Consider the following 20,013-nt stretch of genomic DNA (forward strand, 5'->3'; position numbering starts at 1 on the left):
AAAAAGACAATTTAAATGCTATTTATTATGTGTCTGTTTAAATGCACATGCTTTAAAGGTGCACTCATGACGAAAGGCCTGTGCCTTTTCTTTTAAAATAGCCACTATGCTTTCGTTAACGTCAAAGCAATTAACATAATTTGCTGCTTGCTTGTCATTTGCACATGATATTAAGGGGAGGGACATTCTCATTATAGAGAGCAATTAATTGGACAAAAATTGGTGTAGCGCAGGACGATCATCATCAGGTTCATTTTCCTTGATAAAGAAGACTGTAAATATTAATGTGTACAATACTGATCAAAGTTTGGGGTTGGTTAGATTTGTTTAATGTTTTTGTTTTCGGTTACACTTTATTTTAAGGTGTCATTGTTACAGTGTAATTCAATATTTAATGACTGAGTAATGTTAATTAACAACATGTACTTAGCCTACTATAGGGTTAGGGTTTGGTTGAGGGTTAGTTGCATGTCATTATGCATAATTTACTGTTATTGCGATGGTAAGTAGCATGTAACAAGGACACTGTAAAATAAAGTGTTATCAAAGCGTAACCCAGTAAGCTAATATTGTGAAATATTATTACAATTCCAAATAACTGTTTTCTATTTTAATACATTTTCAAATTTAATTTATTCCTGTGATGCAAAGCTGAATTTTCAGTATCATTACATCATTAGTCTTCAGTGTCACGTGATCCTTCAGAAATCATTCTAATATGCTGATTTGGTGCTCAAGAAAGATTTATTATTACTATCAATGTTGAGAACAGTTTTGCTGCTTAATATTTTTGTGGTTACTGTAATAAATCTTTTTCAGATTTCTTTTTGTTTTTCAATTGTTTTTCACAGTGTCTTTACACTGTCTTTACAGTCACTTTTGATACATTTATTGTGTAATTGGTGAATAAAAGTATTCATTTCTTTAAAATAAAATCTTATTGACCCCAGACTTTTGAACGGTAGTGTTTATCTTCTAAAAGTGAATTTGATCAGTTCAGGAGTAGACTAGTATATATACTTTTATTTATTCCATAAGGTTTTTTAAATAATTAAGTAACATATTTATAAATACTGATCTCATATAGCCTATCATTAGAACCAAACAGGCAAACCTCTGTTCCTCCATGTCTTACATTACAGCTGTATATGTCCTCATAATATCTTTCTTTAACTGTATCATGATGAGCATCTGTTAGTCATACTTCTGTTTAAACAGGCGATTCTTTGAGTTTGTTTTTGTTCTCTGTTCATTTCTGAAATTCAGAATATGACTCTTTGATGTGTGCACTAAAGGCAGAGGGCCTTGACTTAGGGGGGCAGGAACGACTTCACAGGGCCATTGGTTGGCACTTCGTGTCTTGCTGAAACTCGGTTTTGCATATATGAAGACTTGCTTGTGACAGCTGCATCTAATGGCACTAACAAAGCCTTTATTTGTTCCATTGTGTGCAGGCATGAGCAAGCTATCATAACTTCCCCAGAGCCATCACAGTGTACAGTAAGTCAGGGGCATGTTATGGAGAAGTGGCATCTGGAGTGAAGAACAGGCTTGTACTCAATCAAAACCAGGCTCATGACTTTCCATTATAATAAGAATTGGAATAGGATGAAGCATGTTAGAGTAAATAAAAAATAAATGAATAAAATAAATAAATAATGTTTTACTTAAGGCTATGTGACTCTTTTTCTGAGGTAATACTTTCAGATCTTTCGCATGGTTAAAGGTAAGATGGGGTGAGGCTCTAAAGTTCCTTTTAATAACATTCAGAAGACTCTTGTAATAAAAGTTGTATACTCCATATTAAATTTTATGGTATGTTTTTTGGCCTGCTTATCTTTCACCATTAATCTTAATAGTTAACGTTCACTCTCTGTCTTAGGTTATCTGGAGCTTTGCTGTCTCCAGGGATCAGTCTGCTGAAGGCCGCTACATCTCCTCCACCAACACTAGAGAAGCAACAGAACTCCTCTACCAACCAGCAACACCTCCACACTCATCATAAACCCTACTCCACCTTCCACAACCTGCCTACAAGTGACGGTACGAGACCGTACGTGTCATTTTCAGAGATCGTTTGATCGGATTTTACTGGGTGGATCTTGTTCAAGTATTCAATCTGTTGATCACATTAAAAGTCCAGCACTTTATTGAACTTTTAAACAAAATCTAAAAAAAAAAATATTTTTAGTATCATATTTTATATATCAGGCTTTTATGGCTCATATAATATGATATAGATAGAATATAGAGCTACTATAGGTGGAAAAACACCTCAATCAGAGGCTCAAACTGAGGAAAAAAATTGCAATTTGGTACAGTTTTTAATATGGCCAAATGTAAATAAATGAGATTTATAGCAGTATAATGCATTTTATTTTTATTTTATTTTATAAATAGCAGACAACTTGCATAAAATGCATATAATGACAGTTGTCATTAGAGTTTTAGTAGACTGTCTGCTTAATATCTGCTAACTCTTTATTGTGATGGTCCCCAACAGACATTCTACTGACTATAAGTAACTTTTCATCTGCATTCCAACTTATTCTACTAGACCCGAACCCTAACACCTAACCCTAATCTAACAGTCTACTAATACACTAATGAGAGTTAGTGAACCATCAAAATAAAGTGTAACCAAAGAGTGTGTACAAAAGGTTTTGATCATGTTGATAATTTCGAGGCCTTAGAAATGTGCATATCAAATATGACACGGTAGGCTTTAAATGTTTAAACTGATGTGCCAATTCAAAATGATCTATAATAAACACTGCAGCATTCCATTGATTTTTTTTTTTTTTTTCATGAAATCAATATTGATTTCATGGTGACTCTAAGCATGTACCACTTACAGCACCCATCCCCTGCCTTTACTCCTGATCTATTAGAATATACCTGTTTAAAATATCACCTCATGAGTATTTAATGTCAGAAAGAGCCACACCAGTATGAGAACTGGCATAGTCTCTGCAGTGCTCTGTGTATTAGCCAGAACATGTGGGCTGAAAGAGACGCCTGGAACCACAAGAGGAAGCTTTTTGCTCTAAAACCACCCAGTCCAAAACAGCTAAGCTGTCAGTCAAAAGAACTGCTAAAGGAGAAACGCTCTACTTCCCTGTCAGGACACAGATGTACATGTGTGTACCACCTCAAATCCAAGACCCCCATCCGAGCGAGACTACTTGTTGAACACTTCTGGAAGCAAACTTGGAGAAAGAGGGAAAAGTCCAAAAATAGAAATACAAACAGGAATACTGTTACAGTCTGTGGTTTTTGCTATATTGTTAAAGAGCTATTTTAAGTTTTGAATCTAATTTTATTCTAATGCGTATATATTATGTTTTTTTTTTTATAAATGTTCGTTTACAGATTACCGTGGTAACTTCCAGAGCTGTTTCCATTTTGGTGACAGCTACCGAATGGACCAGTCCATCAGCGGCGGTCATCAACCTGCAGAGTCTCACAGCTTCAACACAAACCCACACAACGGCTTCCACATGAGCTGTTCCACCAACACCTCTTCCACAGGTACACAAATACATTTTGGTGAAATTTCTTGGGCAAGAGAGGTCAATTGTCAACAGTGTAGTGATGTATAAAGCGCAGATCACAAAGAACTAAGAACTTTCACTTTCAATCTAAGAAGCTTTCTGTTGGTCAACACTGCAAATTTGTGTAACCAACTTGAACCCATTATGAAATCTGCATGGGGATATCGTTCACCCTCACATGAAATTCCTGATTGCGCAGATTTAACTCCACAAATCCTGTTATTATTAAAGGAGAACTCCGGCGCGAAATGAACCTTTGGTCTAATTACACATTGTTACCTAGTCAACCGTTATCTGAGATTTGTTTTCATGATTATCGAATGTAAATAGTTTTATCTCTAAAAACAGTTTAGCCTATAAAGCTAGTATAACGCTAGTATATTGGGCATAGTGTAATGACAAATAAAAATCGCTTGTTAATACCACTAACAAGGCTGAAAATAGCCCCACACTAACACGGTAGCATAATGAGGGTCCCTACCTTCAAACCGAAACATTGAGAACTTTGTAAGTGTACAGACAGTTTAATAAGAAGATATTTTAAACATACAGTCAACTTCGCGTATACAGGCAGAATCCATCTTTGAAATACAGCCTTTACCAGTCGATCTACGAACGCCGATCCAAGTGCGCTGGTGAGATGTGAACGAGCTATAAGTTGTGATAAGGTGACATAGGGTAAGGTGAGCGCGAACAGCAGGCTTGGATCGGCGTTCGTAGATCGACTGGTAAAGGCTGTATTTCAAAGATGGATTCTGCCTGTATACGCGAAGTTGACTGTATGTTTAAAATATCTTCTTATTAAACTGTCTGGACACTGACAAAGTTCTCAATGCTTCGGTTTGAAGGTAGGGACCCTCATTATGCTACCGTGTTAGTGTGGGTCTATTTTCAGCCTTGTTAGTGGTATTAACAAGCGATTTTTTTTTGTCATTACACTATGCCCAATATACTAGCGTTATACTAGCTTTATAGGCTAAACTGTTTTTAGAGATAAAACTATTTACATTCGATAATCATGAAAACAAATCTCAGATAACGGTTGACTAGGTAACAATGTGTAATTAGACCAAAGGTTCATTTTGCGCCGGAGTTCTCCTTTAAGCAATATAACAATAAAATGAAGCACGACTGAAATTGTGAGCCGTCATTATACATTAGAGCACAGTAGATTCATTTCAGGACCATTAATAGGCAATATGGTTAGAAACAGGTCAACTGATCTGGGCTGCGTTTCTCAAAACTCAGTAGTGGCAATGGTTCCACAATCTATAAGCTTACAATACTTTTTGGAAATGCAGCTCTGGCTAGTTATTCTTTCCATTTTACTCAACTATTTGTCTCGTTTCACTACCCTAAAAAGTATTCTTGATGTTAAATGAGAGTATTTAAAATGTGCAAAAATTGGGCTGTACCCTACCTTATCTACACTCTTAAAAATAAAGGTACTTTATTGGCATTGATGGTTCCATGAAGAACTTTTAACATCCATGGAACCATTGCATTCCACAAAACATTCTTTATAGTGGAAAAAACGTTCTTTTGATTTTTTAAATGTTCTTCACACTAAGAAAAAAATGGTTCAAGACCTGTGCAGCACTGCAAAAAAAAAAAAAACTTTTAGAAACTTTATTTTTAAAAACCCTTCAAGGTACCTAAAGGTGCTCATATGCGCTCTTTAGGGGTAGATTTAGTGATTATCTAATGGGACAATTTGTGCACATTTTCTGAGAGTGTTTAATGAAAGTATAACACATTTTTCCATTTGTTCTCTTTTTTTTAATGCAAAGGTTTCAGCTTGGTGCCCGACATCATAGGGTCAGGTTGCCAGTTCTCGCCGGGCACAGAGGAAAGTGTTTTCTTTCAGGTGGGCGGCTTCGATCGCGGCTTGAGCCAAATGTCTTCAGTGTACACCGAGACGTAGAATTAGGTCATCCTGTCGGCCATCAACACAAATGTATTTTTTATTATTTTCTTCCATCAACGCAGTTTCAACCTGTCAGAGATTCCGTTTTTCTCAGAATTCAGCTTTTCTTTTTTTTTATTCCTTAAAATGCATTGTTGAATCACCTCATTGGACTGAAATATTATCTGCTTCCTTGACGACCCAAAAAGCTGCTATTCCCCTGCAATGAAGGTTAAATAATGAGGGCTCTGTGTTGTTGAGTGTGTTTATTTGTGGGATGTTATGAAATTGCCTTTTTTTTCCCAGTGTTTTGAAAGATATGTTCAAAGTCTCATGAGACACTCCCTTGTCGTCATCACGGCATCACTAGTCTTAATAAATCCAGCTGGTCAGCTCTGATCCAATTGTGACTTTGGAACAGTTTGATAGAAACTTCAGAGCCACCACAGCTCGTCATCAGTGATGAGTTCCACATTTCCCTGTCAGAGCTCTTTTTCTGATTTGTTGGCTGTTGTGTTGGAAACAATTATTTAGTGTTGCTGTGTTTTGTCAGTGAATGTTTGCAAATGTTTGTATTGCTTTGTCATTTGGTTGTCATCATCCCAGAAAAAAAGAGTTCTTTATTTTGTGATGGTTGATGGCTTTTAATATCTACCACACTTTCAACGTATGTATAAAATGTACAGTTTGTTTAATATTAATGATGTCAATCTCTCAATCTCTGAAAATAAATGACTCTTGAATATTGCAGTCTAATGCTCATCATTGTACGTTTTAGGTATGGTAATTGTCAAGAGCTTGACTAATCAAACATAGAGTTTCATCATTCAATGTGAGTAACGCCGTGTAATTACTATAAAATATACTGGGGACTCAAATGGCAAGACATTTTGCAAATGATGTGCATATGTTCCCTAAACTTTATTAGAAACTAGTCTCAAACATATGATGGACTGAGCCGGAAAAAAAAACCTTTAAAACTTGCAGACTATTGTTAGGGGAAGTCTGCCCCCTTTTGGAGAGGATGAGGATCATTCACAAATCTCATAATGTAGCCTACATTTTTTTAAGTTGCAAATATTTACTAAATATAAAAAATAAACGAGACCATAGAAAATACAGCAACCTAAAAGACTAAGATGGTACATGTTATTGTTTCATGTAATCACGGCTCTACACTTAGCCCTTGTTTCCTTAAAGAAATAAAAGCTTAAATTCAGTCTGTCCATCACAAAAAAAAGAGCGATCATGTCTTTTCAGAAAATTTGTAGGCCTAGGCTACTAAACCGCTCAATTCATGGATTAGTTTCACGATCTCTTTAATAACTTTCTGAAGCGTCGAAGTGCCAGTTGCGTATCTGTCGGGACACAAAGCTATCAGATTTCATCAAAAAGATCTTCGTTTGTGTTTGAAGATGAACGAAAGTCTTACGGGTTTGGAACGACATCAGGTTGAGAAGCCTAGCCTAATTAATGACAGAATTTTCAGTTTTGGGTGAACTAACCCTTTAAGACACTAACGTTACTGTTTTATACACTCAAATTTTTTTTTGCACTTTATTGTAGATGCAGGCTACAAGATTTATTTAATATTTAAACTGGACTCTCAAAGTGACAGTTGAAATAAATATTGAAAATAAATGGAACAAAATAAAACAATAAATAGTTAGTAACAGTAGGCCTAAATAGTAACATGAATGTGCAGTTAGTGCAGGATGCAGAAGTGACCGTATGTGCACGAAAGTGTAAGAAATGTTGTGCAAAATGCAATATTTCAGGACAAAATGACCAAAAAAACAGCCAATTTTGTTAGCCCATTAGGAAATAGGCTAATCATTCACACTGGTGACCTGAATAATTTTTGCACATTCATAGTCAGTTTCACCCTTAAATGCTCATACTGTAGAGTTCTGGTTGTATTGCTTGTCTATTTGTCTTTGATCTTCCGAGGTAAAACTCCAGTTCTCCCTTCCAAGATGATTCCGCCCACTTTACCACACGGCCAGGCCTGGACGCAATACCGGCTGAGGAAACAGAACATAAAAAGCAAACTTAGACAGAAGCTCTGTGACTCTTACTAATTAAACGTGACTCTTAATTAAACAGATTTGTCTTTGACTGAGACCATTCTGACTGGTTTTGTACATGGAAAATAAACAGATGTCAAATAAACATGAGGGAAACATAAAATGTAGTTTCTTGGTCTAGTCTCTGGTTCTAATGGGAAATGTGTCAAATGATCATAAAAATGAGAACATCCTGTGACTTTACTAAATCTACTGTTATTTATTTGCTTTGGACTATGGATTGAATGGACTGGTGGGGATGAGTGCTGTTGAAAAAACAACTGTTTGCCAATGTTCCGTTTTTTTTTTTTTTTTAAACAAAATGGAGATGATCGTGATTGTCTCAAAAGATCCATGATGGGAAAAGTGTGGAAACCTCACAGAGAAGCTACCTGCAGGAACTGACCCTCCTTTTATGCAGTTAAAAGCTTCAAGAAGGTTTATCTGGGAAAGATTCTGATGTCGTTCATGGTGGGGATTGTTGGACCAATGTCCCGGTCATTAATTGCATATCTGACTTCAATATTAGTGCTAAATTCGAAAACAATATGTATTCTTGCTTAAGATGCCATTAACCCATATTAATATTAGCTTGAACACAAAAAGGACTACAGAGGTGACTGTCAACTGCGTTCTTCACCTGCGTGTAAGGACATAACTGTCTATATCAGCAGGCATCAATAGTCCATATTAATCAACATAAATCACCAAAGCAATTACAAGCTCTTTGAAAAGTGTGCATAGCATCTGTGTAAATATAATATTGGAGCTGGTGGTTTTGGAAAAGCTCTTGTCATTTTTGTGTGCAATATGCATTGCAGAGGGTCCATGGACAATCTGAATCTCTAATAATAGAAATTCTCATCTATTTATAGTGAGCTATATGGTGTGCTGTCCACCAGAACAATGCAGTTCTTCACCAGGGTCTTGGTTCTCACAAGCTCATTGTTGAAGGCATTGTACACAACGTCAATAATCCTGGTTTTGCGAGTACAATCTGTGAGTTAGAGAGTGACACAATTAGGTAGCAAAAAAAGCCAGAGAACCTCCTCCAGAGTAGGATTTTACCAATGTCATGTTTAGATTTGGCCACAGATAATAAATAATTCACATGGCATGATGCATGCCATGTGTAAAAACTGAAAAATGTCTATGCAACCCAAGAGACAGACATTTAAGAACAGGTCAATTCAACAGTTTTCCCTGCTCAAGCAAATTGTTTTGTTTACCAGTAATGCGTTACATCAGAGACTTGACGCACAATTTATGAGAAAATTTCCAGGCAGCACTTCCATGATCTCAGTCTAAAGGCATCTCATGGTTTTAATACTTCTAAATGCACTGACACACACACTCAGTGTCCTGGCAACGAATAAAAAAAATTAGTTAGCAAGACATTTGGAAGCTACCAAAATGCTCCAATTTGTCAGTTTATAACATAAAAACTTTGGCCACGTTGACCGCTCAGTCATTCTTTCATTAGAACATAATAATTTAAATTGTCTCCATGTTTTAAAAAGTCAATAATAAAGTAATTCAATTAGAGATAATCAGTTTGTAGTTCTAAGACCTACAATCTGAATTTACTATTGGTAATGAATTCATAAATAAAGTAAAAAATATTGCAATGTCAGTTTTAAGTCACCTGTTTCACAGACAAGGCTTAAATCTCCCAGACTAAAATGCATGCTTGAGCTGATTTAACTGAAACCAACTTAAAATATGTACCATTGTTTTGTCTCAAGATGCACAGTGGTGTTTTTTATTGTAAGGCACGTTTATAAAGCTACTTAAATGCCCTAATTGAATTAAGGCCTAATCCTGGCTTGATCTAAGGCCTGTCTGTCTGTGAACATTTATTCTTTAATAAATGTAATCTGAGAGAGAGAGAGAGAGAGAGAGAGAGAGAGAGAGAGAGAGAGAGAGAGAGAGAGAGACTTAGCCCGCGATATTGCCTCCCCGCCCGCACGCGCACTGTGTGAATACGTCAAGACGCAACGGCTTATGACTCGTTTCGTTTGAAAAAAGATTCTTACTTTTGAAAGACAATATACGGTGCACTTTCAGATTTAAAACTTTGCAGGATGTTTTCATTCACCTAGAGCTATATTACACAATACATGAAAGGTCATTTTCAAAAATCCATAATAGGGGCCCTTTAAGGTCCTGTTCCCTATCAAGGCTACGGAACTTCGACATTACGAATGTCGTATATGGGAACTCCTCTCATCCTTCACTTCCGCTGAAATCTTATAGGCTAACGCCAGCAGAGCTGGCCAATTGACGCGAATATGCAAATACTGACACCTCGTAGCAGTATATATGCAAGTGAGCGCCAATTCCTTTTTAGAATCTCTCTCTTCACGCTCAAATCGTGTGCTAGAAAGCTGATACTACTCAACAAACTTTGGATCAATTCGCTGTCGTTGAAGGTGCGCCGGAGATACCTGAACTGTCTCCAGCATCCGATGGCGACCGTTTGCAACCTATGCTCGGGCCCCATAGTGCCCCCAGACATGCACCTGTTTTGCGTCGCGTGCATGGGGCTGGCCCACGCTGAGTCAGCCCTCAGGGATGGAGGGTCCTGCGATCTCTGTGCGGACATGTCCCTCCGAGCCCTCAAGGCCAGGCGGGACGAAGCTCGCGCTGCTGCGGGGATTGGGCCTGCTGCCGCCTCCGAGCTGCTGGCAGGCCCCCCCAACGGTGGAGTCGAGGTTCGACCCCCGGTGAGTTTCCCCGACCCTTCCTTTCAACCCCCTCGCGAGGTCGCTGACTTCGTGTCCTTCGGGGCGAGTGAGGAGGAAGACTCTATGTCCTTGTCGGCCTCCGAGAACGACTGGGGTGCGGAGCAGGCGCTCCTCTGGCAACCACGGAGCAAGAGACCCCGGCGGACCTGCAGGAAGAGCTCTTCCGTATCCTCTCGAAGGCCGTCGAGGAATTGGATTTATCGTGGAAAGCCCCCGATGAGCCATCAAAGAGCAAGCTGGATACGTGGTTCCTCCAATCGAGCCGCCGTCAGGCCGCTTCGAGAAGAGGAACACCGTTCTTTCCTGACGTGCATGAGCACGTGGTGAAGTCGTGGGCGCCCCCGCAATCGGCGCGGACCCTCACTTCAACCCAGGCCATGTTTGCCCCCGTGGACGAGGTGGGAGACCATGGCTACCTCCGCATCCCCCCTGAGACGCAGTGGAAAAGGTAACCGAGCGATACTCCGAGACGCAGAAAAAGGCGAAGGCGATGAGTCACGTGATTCCTCAGAGGGCGCCGATGCCTCCGCCGCCGCACCCCCGCTCTCTCTCGTCTTCCGCCTCGGGTCGTCAACCTTAAGCTGGGGCCAGGCATCAGTCAGCGCCGCGCCCGGGACCGGATGCCCGTAAAGGCCGAAGCGGCCAGTGGCATGGAGCGGGAAACAAGAGGCCGGCTCAGAGGAGCCCGCGCAGGAAGCCCACCGCGTCCCCGGCGAGGCCCAAGCAGTCGTCCTGACCGCTCGGGCAAGAGGAGAGGAGAGCGCCAGGATGGCCCCGCGTCCAAGCGACGCGCTCGAGAGCATGTCCCTCAGCGTTCTGCGAGCGACACGTGCAGTTATGTTGTGTGTTCAAAAATAAAGCAAATTACTTCTTCACAAACAGAGCTTTTTTCTCCTCTTGCACCACACACTGTGTTACCCGCCCTGCCCTCGAGCAGCGCAGAGTCACGGTCATTAACTATAAAGGCACCTCACGGGAAGCGCGAGGTGTCTATTTCCAGCCCTCACATAGCGGCGATGACCGCAGGTTTAGTTCAGCCCACACTCAGTTGTTTCCAGACAGCATGGGAAGCTATTCCGGGCATTTCGCCGTGGGTGTTGAACGTAATTCGGCGCGGGTATACACTTCAGTTCAAACGCAGACCTCCCCGGATCAGAAAAAAATATTTTATAATTATTAAATCAATATTTATATTGATTAGCTCTGTAAAATCTATTGTTTTTATTTTAGATGTATTGGGGGTCATTTGTTTTGTGTGGATATATTCATGCATGCATTACATTCATCATTCATTTACCATTGTGAATAGTAAGGTTAGGTAACTTAGGGTAACGGTTGCTTCACGACCAATTTCAAAGTTCCGTGCGACTGACACTAGGGGGCGAAATGCGACAATCGTATGCAAATGTCGTGTGCAGTGGAAAGGCGGCTTCAGGGAACCGAGGTTACCGGAGACGTTCTTCGTGATCCCATGTTTCAAACTTTAGTTAGTGTGTAATGTTGTTGTTAGAGTATAAATAATATCTGTAAAATTATAAAGCTCAAAGTTCAAAGCCAAGCGAGATATTTTATTTAACAGAAGTCGCCTACATCGAACTACAGTGTCCAGTTTGGACTAGCAGTAGCCTACATCCCTCTACTTCCTTCTTTAATGACGTCAGTAGAACAGTTTTTTGACTAACGTCCGCCCACAAGAATGCTCCCCCAATTTGCGCACTTCTTATAACTTACTGTTTACTCAGCTCTTACGGTGATTTTCTGAAGTAAAACTTACGCTTCATCTTTTGTGTGATGTAACGTTACAATAAACTTTATTAAACTCATCAGTAACGTTATATGTTTGATCATCATTCGGACCTGGTCCGAACAATGGCGCCACCAGGGGGTCACCCACGGCCACCCCTGGCCGACTCCTGGCCACCCCACTGGCCACCCCAACGGCCAGAATAAAATTTAGTAGCATCAGTTATGCATTTCATAAATAAGTCAAAAATATTCTTTAGTAAAAGAAGACGGGGCATTATGTGTCGTGACGTGCTTTTTAAGTGCCAAATGGTTACAGTATTTTGTGACAGCAGCTTTTTGATGTGTCTTTGCCACGTTTTGACAAGCAGGGATACAAACAGCGCGCCTCCCGCTTTTTTTTTTTTTTTACGTCAGTTTGGGTGACAAAGTCATCTGAAGTCATTCCATAGCTTAATGTGAGGGACAGAAGTCTATTTACATCATTAAAGTATATGGAAACTCCTTTTCCCTTCTCTGCGGCTGTCAATCACTTTTCCATTCATACTCAAACAGCGCGCGCGCCTCTTGGATGCACGGTAAAACTCTCTCCAATATGATATATTCACATTATAATGCATGATCTGTAGATAAAAGGCTGTAGCTTTGCATAAAATTTGCACTTTATTTTGTTGGAGTTTGTTGTTGTTTTTAAACGACTCACTACCGTGTGCTTGCTAGATCATCACACACACATCACAGGGACTATGAATCGACATCAAACCCACAATAACTGGAATATAAAACTGAAACAAAGGAACAATTCGCACTAGGATTTGTGCGCTCGACATTTCTTCGCTTTGTGACGTGAACTTATAAATGCGCACGCAGCGCAGCGCTGCTGCACACATAGAGTCACCATGTTGCTTTGAGCACATCATTCTGCACCCGAGATGCGCATACACGCTGTGTGCGCTCTGTTTTTCATGTTATCATGGGTTTGAGCACTGAAATATTATTAAAAGCCAATATATTTTGTTATACCTAGCCTGCTCAATACATTTAAAATAAGCATAATTTAATTGTAAATTATTTCTTTGTAGTGTAGGTTATATATGCACTTCTGAATTCTTGACATTAATATATAATTATAAAATTGTGAAATGTATGATTGCCTGATTGAATTTTATAAGAGAACTAATAGTAATTTGTTTTTTATTAACATATTTAGATTTTATAAAATTACTGTGCATATTTTTTCAAGAATTACTTTTTGCTGCTGATTTATACACTCATTAAGTTTATTAAAAATTCATAGTACATTTATGTAATATTTAAAGGTGTTAACTGTAATCTTACACTGCAAAATAATAACTTAAAAAGGATTAAATTCATCACAATTATGTAAGTATCTGGAAATTTGCCGTGGGGCGAGGGCCCTTATATATATACATATATATATATATATAATATATATATCATTATATATAATATATATTAGTAGGGCCCTACTAATATCATTAGTAAGCTAACATTAAATATAACACAATAAACCAAAGTATATCAGTAGGAGTTTCCTTAAGTCTTTCTGATAGTTTTCTACAGGCCGGTTTACTACAACAGTAGAATAAAATTCTGAAATTATGGTTTATAGTTTTGGTGTGCCACCCCAAGATTTTAAGTGGCCCCATCTGGCCACCCCTATGAAAAGTTTCTGGAGGCGCCACTGGGTCCGAAACAGCAGACTTGTAGGCTATTAATAAATAATGGATACATACAAGCAGATGACAAATACGTTATAATAACCGTAATTAAACTACTAAACTATACCTGTTCCGTCTCTATACAGCACTCTGACTCTGTAGGCATTATTGTCCGACTCGAAATGAACACCGTTACTGAGAGTTTCTGATATTATCAATATCATCATAGACTGAGCGCGAGCGCATGAAGCTCCGCCCCCTGTGCCGGCAGCAGCAGCTTATTTTGCATTTAAAGGGCACACACTAAAACAGCGCGTTTTTCTGAGCCCCAAAAAATGACAATTTAAACATGCTGTAAAAAATGATCTGTTAGGTATTTTGAGCTGAAACTTCACATACACATTCTGGGGACATCAGAGACTTATTTTACATCTTGTGAAAAGGGGCATAATACGGGACCTTTAAAGTAAAATTTTCCAGAAAAAAAATACTCAAGTAAAGTACAGATAAGCCGCGTTTCCACCGCAATTACCAGGAACTATTTGTCCCAGGAACTTTTTTCATAGGAACTTTTTTTTCCCCCAGACCGGTTGCCTACTGCGTTTACACCGCGGTCTAAAGTACCGGGAAGATTATGTAAATTAGTCTGGTGACGTTGAACTGCGTGCGACTGCTCCTCCCTCCCAGTCTGCGCGACGCGTTTGTTTTGAGTATGGAGGATATTCAAGCTGTGCTGCTTTTGTGTGCGATCTATTGGTTTACTAACGAGGTAATTAACAAAACGGCAGAAAAGAGACGAGCATTAATACTAAAGCGTATTCAGAAAGCTCGTAATGCTAGATATAAAAGTAGACAACGTTTGTTATCAGCTATAGTGGACATTGACCGTGAGATGGATGGGACGAACGCGCGCCATCGGGCAGAAAGAACAAGATTGGTAAGAAATTAATCCACCAAAATTAACAAGAGTTGTGAATAATGTTATTATCGATTACATCAACTTATTTTTTGCAACTTTTGTGTGTTTTAGATATGGGAGTACTATCGAATGCGTCGTGTTTCGCAATCGGTTTGGATGCACACTAGAACAACAGAATGGTGGGACAGCGTGGTTCCAACTTTCACCGAAGCACAGTGGATAAAGAATTTCCGGATGTCTAAGGATACTTTTCTGTACCTCTGTCGTCGATTGCAACCCCAACTGGAGAGACATGACACAAACTACCGACATTGTGTACCCATTCAAAAAAGAATCGCCATTGCACTGTGGAAACTTGCGACCAACTCTGAGTATAGAAGCATCTCTCATTTATTTGGAGTCGGAGTTGCTACTGTGTGTCACTGTGTTCACGATTTCTGCTCATCTGTTGAGAAGGTACTCATGCAAGAAGTTATCCAGTTACCAAACAGTGAAAAGTTGAAAGAAATGGCGACGTATTTTGAGTGCAGATGGGGTTTGCCACAGTGTGTAGGTGCAATTGATGGATCACACATCCCCATTCTTGGACCAGAGGAGTACCACACAGAGTACTTCAACCGGAAGGGCTGGCATTCGATCATCCTACAGGCTGTTGTGGACGGAAGAGGCCTCTTTTGGAATGTTTTTTTAGGAGCGCCAGGGAGCCTGCATGATGCCAGAGTGCTACGTTTGTCAGGATTGTGGGACCTAGTGGATCGGGGTTTGTTACTACCTGATGTAACCAAGAACATTTGTGGACATGATGTGGGGTACTATGTCCTTGGTGATGCAGCCTATCCTTTGAAGAGCTGGCTGATGAAACCTTTCACCGACAACGGACGACTGACACCCCAACAACTTGTGTACAACCATAAAACAAGCAGAGCCAGGGTGGTGGTTGAGAATGCTTTTGGCAGACTAAAGGGCAGATGGAGGTGTTTGCTAAAACGAAATGACTGCAATACACACAAGGTCAAATCCCTGGTGGTCGCATGTTGTGTTCTGCATAACCTCTGTGAAATGAATGGTGATGAGTTCAGAGAAGAATGGACTACGGGTACATTCAACCAGCCTGACGGGGCACTGTCATCCACTGTAGAGGCCGAGGGTCTTGATGCACGTACAGGCCTAATGAAGTTTTTGACTACAGTGTAGGAAACTGCACTATCACTGGCTACACACCATAAAGTTTGTTTTTTTTGGTAAGGGAAAAATAACCTTCAGGTGCTGTAATGCACTTTTTTAGGCTGTATACACCTGTTGTACATTGTTTTTGCTGTGTAACACTTTTTTTTGTAAATAAAAATGATTACTTCTAAATCATGCTTTGGTTTTAATTTATTCTGTTATCACCTTCTGTTTACAGGTGAAACTTGAAAATTAGAATAACATGCAAAACTTTATTTCAGTAATTCAACTTAAATGCAAAGTGAGATATTTCAGCTATGAAAATCAAATTCAAAATTAGAATAAATGTGAAGTTTTCATAAGCTGTAAGACGTATAGTCATAATTATAACAGGCTTGAAAATGTAATACACCTTGCATGTAATGAGTCCATATACGAGTTTCACCTTTAAGTTGAATTACTGAAACAACTTTGCACAATACTTCTAAATTTGAGTTTCACCTGTATATTTGGCTGTCAAATATAAAATGTAATTTCATGAGTGACTTAAATTACCTACACTTTGCTTATTTTAACCTGTGCACTTTCACCAGAAATGTTTTACATCTAACCAGCACTTCAAGACCTTATGTAAGAGCTAAAATTACCATTGAGATGAAAAGGCACTTGATCTCAAAGTGACATTTTACAAACTTTATTTAACACAAGGCAAGTACTGCTTACTAAACATATATATTTTAAAATACAATCATGTGAAAAGAAATAAATTACGAGAACAGTAATATATTGTGTAAAGAAAAACAAATACAAATGTATTTTTGAACAACTGGGCAAACTGTCCAAGAACAGACAGAAACCTGGCCCTCTGCAGGAATGCAAACAATATATAAAAATTAGAATTGTGCAAAGAAAATAAAAAATGCAAATGTTCAATTTAAAGTGCAATCTCAGAGTTCAAGTGGCTACTTTTTGAATGACTGGGCAAACTGTCCAAGAACAGACAGAAACCCGGCCCTCATAAAAATTAGAATTGTGCAAATAAAAACAAAAAATGCAAATGTTCAATTTAAAGTGCAATCTCAGAGTTCAGTGGCTACTTTTTGAATGACTGGGCAAACTGTCCAAGAACAGACAGAAACCCGGCCTGAAAGTCCCTCTGCTGCCGTCTGCTTTCTTCAGCTTCCGACTGCAGGAACGCCAACTCCTGCCTCCTCATCTCTCTTTCCTCAGCCTGGCTCTCAAGTAACAGCTGCATATATTTGTCACGCTGTTCTTGTCCAAGCTGCAGGGCGGTCCGGTTAGAATCTTCCATGTCCCTCAGCGCATCAAGAAAGTCACAATCCCTTTTCCTCTTCCCTAATGGAGAAACACATGACAATAAATACACAAGCCCACCCTGAAAACCATAAAATACGTATTTTAAGTGTTTTCATTACAAAATATTAAATTTAAAACTTTGCCATCATGCTCCATGCTTGGACTTGGTGCTTGTAACTCAAGGACAATGGTGACACCAGAATAAACATAATTCTGAAGCTGAAAATACTGAATTATTTTAGACGAATATGTTTAACATTGGTAGATGTTTGGCATTATTAGGACCCACAAACATTCCCCCATTGCATTAGATTATACATTAATATCAACATAATTTTAATGTAGTACTGACACTAAAAAACCTGAATTTTTTTCTCACACAGTAATTTTATTTTGGGTGAACTGTCCACGATACGTATTGTTGCATTTTTGTATTGCAATATATTGTTGCACGATATATTATTACACCCCTAGTTTTGAAGTATATTTTTATCAATAGACAACGTTGTTTAATACCTCGTCGTGTGTGTGTTTCGGCGGAAGACATGGGACGAGGGCTACTGGTGATTGCAGGGGAAAACACACTGGTCTCTGTTGCCTGCACATCATTGGGGCCATTCATTTCATCTGTAAAAACACGTTGAAAAAAGTTAGTTTGTTTTATCACTGCAAAGAGTTTAAGACAATATCATGTAGAGGTGTGATAATTTACCTTCAACCGACTGGTCCTCAGAATCATGAATGGATTCCAAAAATGCAATTGCCGAGTCTTTTGTCACCGCTGCTCCAGAGAATGCCGGCCTGTGTCCCAACAACGCGTCCAGGCGGTCAAACCACTTGTTAGTACGCCGATCGGATCCGCTTCTATTGTTGTGATCCTTGACTTTTTTGTAGTCTTGTTTTAATTTTTTTAACTTCTCTCTGCACTGTTTTCCAGTGTGAACAATGCCCAGCTCGTATAACCGACTCGATATTTTCAGGTATACCTTTTCATTGCGGATTGCCGTTTCCAGTTCCCGCTGGATTTCTTCTTCCGCAAATACGCTTATTAAAGCCTGGACCTCGTCGTCGGTCCAGCGGTCGTATTTTTTGGTAAACTCCATATTAATTTCCCGACAACTCTTTACTGCACGAAGCAAGGAAGCGCGTTTTTTAAAAATGGCGGCTAAAATAAAATGCTGTGTGGAGTCAACCAATCAAATGTGACGTGAGCTCAACCAATCAGCATGTTCAGCGCACAAGTCCCACCCCGAAAGTTCCTGAACTCTGAAAAAGTACTACCTCGCCAGCAGGGACTTTCTGGGGGGGAAATTTTTACCCGGAACTTCATTTAGACCCTGGTTCCTGCGGTGTAAACACACTGAGTACCACCCCAAAGTTCCTAGTTCCTGGGGAAAGTTCCTGCGGTGGAAACGCGGCTATAGTCAGATACTCAAAGAGTGTACTTAAGTACAGTACTCAAGTAAATGTACTTGTTACTGTCCACCTCTGCTGAAATCTCAATTGCGCAGCTTGATTTGATATATGTTTTGTAGGTTCAATAACTTACTATTATGATTTTGTCTTTTTGTTGCAATACTGAACGATCTACTACAGGCTAAACGGCTGATTTGGATTATTTAAAGTAACACTATGTAGTTTTTCAACCTTCATAATATATTTCCAAGACCCTTGCGATGGTACATCGACTTAAAATAAGTTAAATGACACGTCTGCCATAGCCTGACGTGGTCTGTATCGCTTTTACTGGCACTATGTAACTTCGGGTTTCGGGTAGGAACCCGTGCACAAAAAGAACTACAAAATTCGACTGCTTTACGGCATACGTCACTTCCCCCACCACTTCCTCAAATTGTCTGTGGCCATTGCAGACATCCCAAGTCTCCCGGGAGTCTCCTGCGTCTCCCTGATGCCCGCAAATTAGTTCAGATCTGCCGGAATCTAGAGCGCGCATGCGAGACAGAACATACTGCGCGCATAACATACATAGCGCGAGCACGGCTGAGAGAGAGAGAGCAAGAGACCTTGCGAGTGTGCCTCACGAAAGCTAGTCAACCCGCCACAACCCGCCACCAGCCGTCAACAATCCAGTCACCAAGATATACCTCCCTGAAATGACTTCTTGCAGGTTGGGATGTCTGCCATTGTTGATTCCAAAGCCGGTGCTGGATAAACAGGGAGCGTGCGCGTGCGACAGTCGGCTGCGGAAGGCTAAATTATTTACGACAGCAGTAATGGACAATTCTGCTTCCAAACTGTAGGGCGACCGCTGAGGAAAAATCACATGGTGTTGCTTTAATATCAGGCCTGCTGTTTATTCACATTTCAAACACCCTTTGACACTTTATGTGAGCATGGCGTGTAGTCAGGTCTGCATAAAAAAACTAGCCAAAAGTAGCCCAACTACAATCCCAAATATCAAAACTCAAAATATGCTATTCTCCTCCTACCTAAAATACATATTCTACAGTCACTGTTATGCAAAATGAAAACCACTATATCGTAGCGAGCAAACACACCTCAAAAGTGCAGTGGGCAGTGGCCCACCAACTTAACATCAATCAGTATTATCATTGGTAAAATATAAAATATTTAGTTTAAAGGATTTCGGTTAAATATAATTTATGCAATACATTTGAAACCTTTATCCCGTGTAGGGCCTATGTGAGAAGTCAAGTAAAGACACCTTTAATTAGGCTAGGCTATATAGCGCATACAGTAGTACAGATCGTTTCAAAGCAGCTTTACAGTGTTAACAGGAAAACTATGATTTCGGCTGTTGTTCAGCTGAAGTCAATTAAATGTTGAGTCAGTTCTGTTGTAAATATCATCAATTATTGAATTATCACACTGCGGCAACTGTTATTTGCCCAAAAAGTAGCCCAATCCCACGGGAAAACTACAGACTTGGC

At 39.6% G+C, this 20,013-nt stretch overlaps 2 protein-coding genes and 1 long non-coding RNA gene across 3 annotated transcripts in view; 2 read left to right on the forward strand and 1 right to left on the reverse strand.

Moving 5' to 3' along the window:
• The window catches only part of LOC130086107 (zinc finger protein GLIS1), a 54,350-nt gene extending 48,140 nt beyond the window's left edge, over positions 1–6,210 (forward strand). Inside the window, exons 8-10 of the mRNA XM_056252257.1 lie at positions 1,883–2,043; positions 3,373–3,531; positions 5,345–6,210. Of these exons, the coding sequence (XP_056108232.1) occupies positions 1,883–2,043; positions 3,373–3,531; positions 5,345–5,478 (454 nt within the window). The 3' untranslated portion in view covers positions 5,479–6,210. The remainder of the gene's footprint in view (positions 1–1,882; positions 2,044–3,372; positions 3,532–5,344) is intronic.
• An 8,182-nt stretch (positions 6,211–14,392) lies between these two features.
• LOC130086102 (uncharacterized) lies at positions 14,393–18,526 on the forward strand. Its single transcript, XR_008807202.1, has 2 exons — positions 14,393–14,635; positions 18,314–18,526. It is a non-coding gene; the product is annotated as an uncharacterized LOC130086102 (long non-coding RNA).
• On the reverse strand, positions 16,523–18,230 carry LOC130086101 (zinc finger and SCAN domain-containing protein 29-like). Its single transcript, XM_056252250.1, has 3 exons — positions 17,814–18,230; positions 17,618–17,728; positions 16,523–17,140 (listed from the first exon to the last, which is right to left on the reverse strand). The coding sequence occupies exons 1-3, from the start codon at positions 18,202–18,204 to the stop codon at positions 16,878–16,880; spliced, it is 765 nt and encodes a 254-aa protein (XP_056108225.1). The 5' UTR covers positions 18,205–18,230; the 3' UTR covers positions 16,523–16,877.
• Positions 18,527–20,013: the final 1,487 nt, after the last annotated feature.

The sequence above is a fragment of the Rhinichthys klamathensis genome, unplaced genomic scaffold (assembly GCF_029890125.1).
Source record: "Rhinichthys klamathensis goyatoka isolate OS25496 unplaced genomic scaffold, OSU_Roscu_1.1 h1tg000094l_1, whole genome shotgun sequence".
In the NCBI taxonomy this organism is placed as follows: domain Eukaryota; kingdom Metazoa; phylum Chordata; class Actinopteri; order Cypriniformes; family Leuciscidae; genus Rhinichthys; species Rhinichthys klamathensis.